This window comes from Oryx dammah, unplaced genomic scaffold (assembly GCF_014754425.2).
Source record: "Oryx dammah isolate SB20612 unplaced genomic scaffold, SCBI_Odam_1.1 HiC_scaffold_3436, whole genome shotgun sequence".
In the NCBI taxonomy this organism is placed as follows: Eukaryota; Metazoa; Chordata; class Mammalia; order Artiodactyla; family Bovidae; genus Oryx; species Oryx dammah.
This window is the reverse complement of record NW_024073454.1, coordinates 1-4,034: the sequence shown is the minus strand read 5'-3', so window position 1 is coordinate 4,034 and position 4,034 is coordinate 1. Positions and strand designations below refer to the sequence as shown.

Here is a 4,034-nt window from a genome sequence, read left to right as displayed (position 1 = left end):
ATCAGGAAATGATCAACTTCTGCAAAACCAACGGTGCGTTCGACCCGACCACCATGGGCAGCGTGCCGAACGTCGGCCTGATGGCGCAGAAGGCCGAAGAATACGGCTCCCACGACAAGACCTTCGAAATGACCGCCGACGGCACCATGCGCGTCGTGGCTGCCGATGGCACCGTGCTGATGCAGCACGAAGTCGAAGCTGGCGACATCTGGCGCGCCTGCCAGACCAAGGACGCGCCGATCCGCGACTGGGTCAAGCTGGCCGTTACCCGCGCCCGTCAGTCCAACACCCCGGCGATCTTCTGGCTGGACCCGGAGCGCGCCCACGATCGCGAGCTGCAGAAGAAGGTCGAGCTGTACCTCAAGGACCACGACCTGACCGGCCTGGACATCCGCATGATGGGCTACAACGAAGCCATCCGCGTTTCCATGGAGCGCATGATCCGCGGCCTGGACACCATCTCGGTGACCGGCAACGTACTGCGTGACTACCTGACCGACCTGTTCCCGATCATGGAGCTGGGCACCTCGGCCAAGATGCTATCCATCGTTCCGCTGATGGCGGGCGGCGGCATGTACGAGACCGGTGCCGGCGGCTCGGCACCCAAGCACGTGCAGCAGCTGGTCGAAGAGAACTACCTGCGCTGGGATTCCCTGGGCGAGTTCCTGGCCCTGGCCGTGTCGCTGGAAGAAACCGGCATCAAGACCAACAACGCCAAGGCCAAGGTACTGGGCAAGACCCTGGATCAGGCTACCGGCAAGCTGCTGGACAACAACAAGTCCCCGGCGCGCAAGGTCGGCGAGATCGACAACCGCGGCAGCCACTTCTACCTGGCGCTGTACTGGGCCCAGGCCCTGGCCGAGCAGAACGACGATGCCGAGCTGAAGGCTCATTTCGCCCCGCTGGCCAAGCAGCTGACCGAGCAGGAAGCGACCATCGTTGGCGAACTGGCTGCCGTGCAGGGCAAGCCGGTCGACATCGGCGGCTACTACCGCTCCAACCCCGAGCTGACCAGCCAGGTGATGCGCCCCAGCGCCACCTTCAACGCGGCCCTGGCTGCGCTGAATGCCTGATAAGGCTTGAGTGTCAGAAGAACCCCGGCCTGGTGCCGGGGTTCTTTATTTGTAGACGCGAACAATCTCCGTAGGAGCGAGCTCTGCTCGCGAAGCCGTTTTTCGCGAGCAGAGCTCGCTGCACGCTGATCGTTTTTTTGGAGCACCGAAATGGACTGGCAACCCCATATCACCGTGGCCACGGTAATCGAAGACGATGGCCGTTTTCTGTTCGTCGAAGAATTCAAGGCTGGCCGTATGGTGCTCAACCAGCCGGCCGGCCATCTGGAAGCCAACGAATCGCTGCGCGAAGCCGCACTACGCGAAACACTCGAGGAGACCGGCTGGGAAGTCAAACTCACCGGCCTGCTCGGCATCTACCTCTATACCGCCCCGAGCAACGGCGTGACCTACCAGCGCGTGTGCTTCAGCGCCCGCCCCGTACGCCATGACCCCGCGCGCGAGCTGGACAGCGATATCAGCGGTATCATCTGGTTGACCCGCGACGAGCTGGCGGTGCAACCCGAGCGCTGGCGCAGCGAGCTGGTGTTGCGTTGCGTGGATGATTACCTGGCCGGCATAAACGGGCCGCTGGAGCTGGTGCGCGATTGATCGCGAGCATATGCCGTTGCGTAGGGTGCGCCGTGCGCACCACAGACACCGTGCAAGTGCTCGGTGCGCATAGCGCACCCTACCTGTTAAACTCGACAACTTTTCAGGCTTCACTCGCAGATTCCCATGCAAGCACCTAGCACCCAACGCGTGATCGTCGGCATGTCCGGCGGCGTCGACTCGTCCGTTTCCGCCCTGCTGCTGATGGAGCAGGGTTACCAGGTCGAAGGCCTGTTCATGAAAAACTGGGACGAAGACGACGGCACCGAATACTGCACTGCCATGGACGACCTGGCCGACGCCCAGGCCGTATGCGACCGCATCGGCATCAAGCTGCACACCGCCAACTTCGCCGCAGAATACTGGGACAACGTGTTCGAGCATTTCCTGGCCGAATACAAGGCCGGACGCACGCCGAATCCGGACATCCTTTGCAACCGCGAGATCAAGTTCAAAGCCTTCCTCGACTACTCCCTGTCGCTCGGTGCCGACCTGATCGCCACCGGCCACTACGTGCGCCGTCGCGATATCGACGGCCGCACCGAACTGCTCAAGGGCCTGGACCCGAACAAGGATCAGAGCTACTTCCTGCACGCCGTCGGCGGCGAGCAGATCGCCAAGACCCTGTTCCCGGTCGGCGAGCTGGAAAAACCGCAGGTACGCGCCATTGCCGAAAAATACGAGCTGGCCACGGCGAAAAAGAAGGACTCCACCGGTATCTGCTTCATTGGCGAACGCCGCTTCAGCGACTTTCTCAAGCAGTACCTGCCGGCGCAGCCGGGTGATATCGAAACCACTGAAGGTCAGGTCATCGGCCGTCATCACGGTCTGATGTACCACACCATCGGCCAGCGCCAGGGCCTCGGCATCGGCGGTCTCAAGGACGCCAGCGATGATCCCTGGTACGTGCTGCGCAAGGACCTGACGCGCAACGTGCTGATCGTCGGTCAGGGCAACGAACACCCCTGGCTGTTCTCCCGCGCCCTGCTCGCCTCGGACATCTACTGGGTCAACCCCGTGGACCTGAGCACGCCGCGCCGCCTCACGGCCAAGGTGCGTTACCGCCAGAGCGACCAGGCCTGCACCCTGGAGAAGACCGAGAACGGCTATCGCGCCGTGTTCGACGAGCCGCAGCGCGCCGTTACCCCGGGTCAGTCCGTGGTGTTCTACGACGGTGAGGTGTGCCTCGGCGGCGGCGTGATCGAAACCGCGCAAGCCTGGTACGAGGACGCCCGATGACTCCAATGCAGGAACAGCTGGTCGCGCTCGGCGCGGTATTCGAAGCCGCCGTGCTGGCCGACAAGATCGCCCGCACCGGCCAGGTCAGCGAAGCCTCGATGGGCTGCATGCTCGGCAGCCTGCTGGTGCGCGATCCGCAAACCACGCTGGACGTCTACGGCGGCGACGATCTCAACCTGCGTGATGGCTATCGCGCACTGATCAGTTCGCTGGAACGCAACCCGTCCGCCCTGCAGCGCGAGCCGCTGCGCTACTCCCTGGCGATGATCGGCTTGGAGCGCCAGCTGGACAAGCGCAGCGACATGCTGCAGATCATGGGCAGCCGCCTGGACCAGATCCAGCAACAGGTCGAGCATTTCGGCCTGGTCCACGACAATGTCATCGCCGCCTGCGGCGGCCTGTATCAGGACACCATCAGCACCTTCCGCCAGCGCATCCAGGTGCACGGCGACATGCGCTTCCTGCAACAGCCGAACAACGCCGCGAAGATCCGCGCCCTGCTGCTCGCCGGCATTCGCTCGGCGCGCCTGTGGCGTCAGCTCGGCGGCCATCGCTGGCAGCTGGTGTTCAGCCGCGGCAAGCTGCTCAAAGCGCTCTACGACATGACGCGAAACTGACCATGGAGCCCGCCAGCCGCAGCGTCAAACCCCTTCAGGGTGCCCTGCTGCTGGCACTCTCGGCGCTGCTGTTCGCCTTCACCGGAGTCGGCATTCGCGAGGTCTCCGCCAGCGTCAACAACGAGTCGGTGGTGTTCTTCCGCAACCTGGTCGGCGTGCTGTTCTTTTTGCCGCTGCTGCTGGTGCGCGGCGTCCGTCCGCTGCGCACGACCCGCCTGAAATCCCACCTGTGGCGCACCACCTACGGCCTGGCGGCGATGTACTGCTTCTTCTACGCCATCGCCCACCTGCCCCTGGCCGACGCCATGCTGTTCACCTACTCGGCGCCGGTGTTCACCCCGCTGATCGCGCATATCTGGCTCAAGGAGCCGCTGACCCGGCGCATGCTGGTCAGCAGCCTGATCGGCCTGTGCGGGGTGCTGCTGGTGGCCAAACCCAGCGCCGCACTGTTCGAAGGTGCCGCCCTGGTCGGTCTGGCGGCCAGCCTGCTGGCCGCCTTCGCCTTCGTTTCCAT

General features: G+C 63.9%; 3 protein-coding genes across 3 annotated transcripts; all 3 read left to right on the top strand.

The window, feature by feature from the left end:
- Nucleotides 1-1,223: 1,223 nt before the first annotated feature.
- Nucleotides 1,224-1,664, top strand: LOC120859836 (phosphatase NudJ-like). The gene has a single exon (XM_040235778.1). It carries the CDS (start codon nucleotides 1,224-1,226, stop codon nucleotides 1,662-1,664), a length of 441 nt encoding a protein of 146 aa, XP_040091712.1.
- Nucleotides 1,665-1,826: 162 nt separating this feature from the next.
- LOC120859835 (tRNA-specific 2-thiouridylase MnmA) lies at nucleotides 1,827-2,903 on the top strand. The gene has a single exon (XM_040235777.1). The coding sequence runs from the start codon at nucleotides 1,827-1,829 to the stop codon at nucleotides 2,901-2,903; it is 1,077 nt and encodes a 358-aa protein (XP_040091711.1).
- LOC120859834 (high frequency lysogenization protein HflD homolog) lies at nucleotides 2,900-3,520 on the top strand. Its single transcript, XM_040235776.1, has one exon. The coding sequence runs from the start codon at nucleotides 2,900-2,902 to the stop codon at nucleotides 3,518-3,520; it is 621 nt and encodes a 206-aa protein (XP_040091710.1).
- The last annotated feature ends 514 nt before the right edge of the window (nucleotides 3,521-4,034 follow it).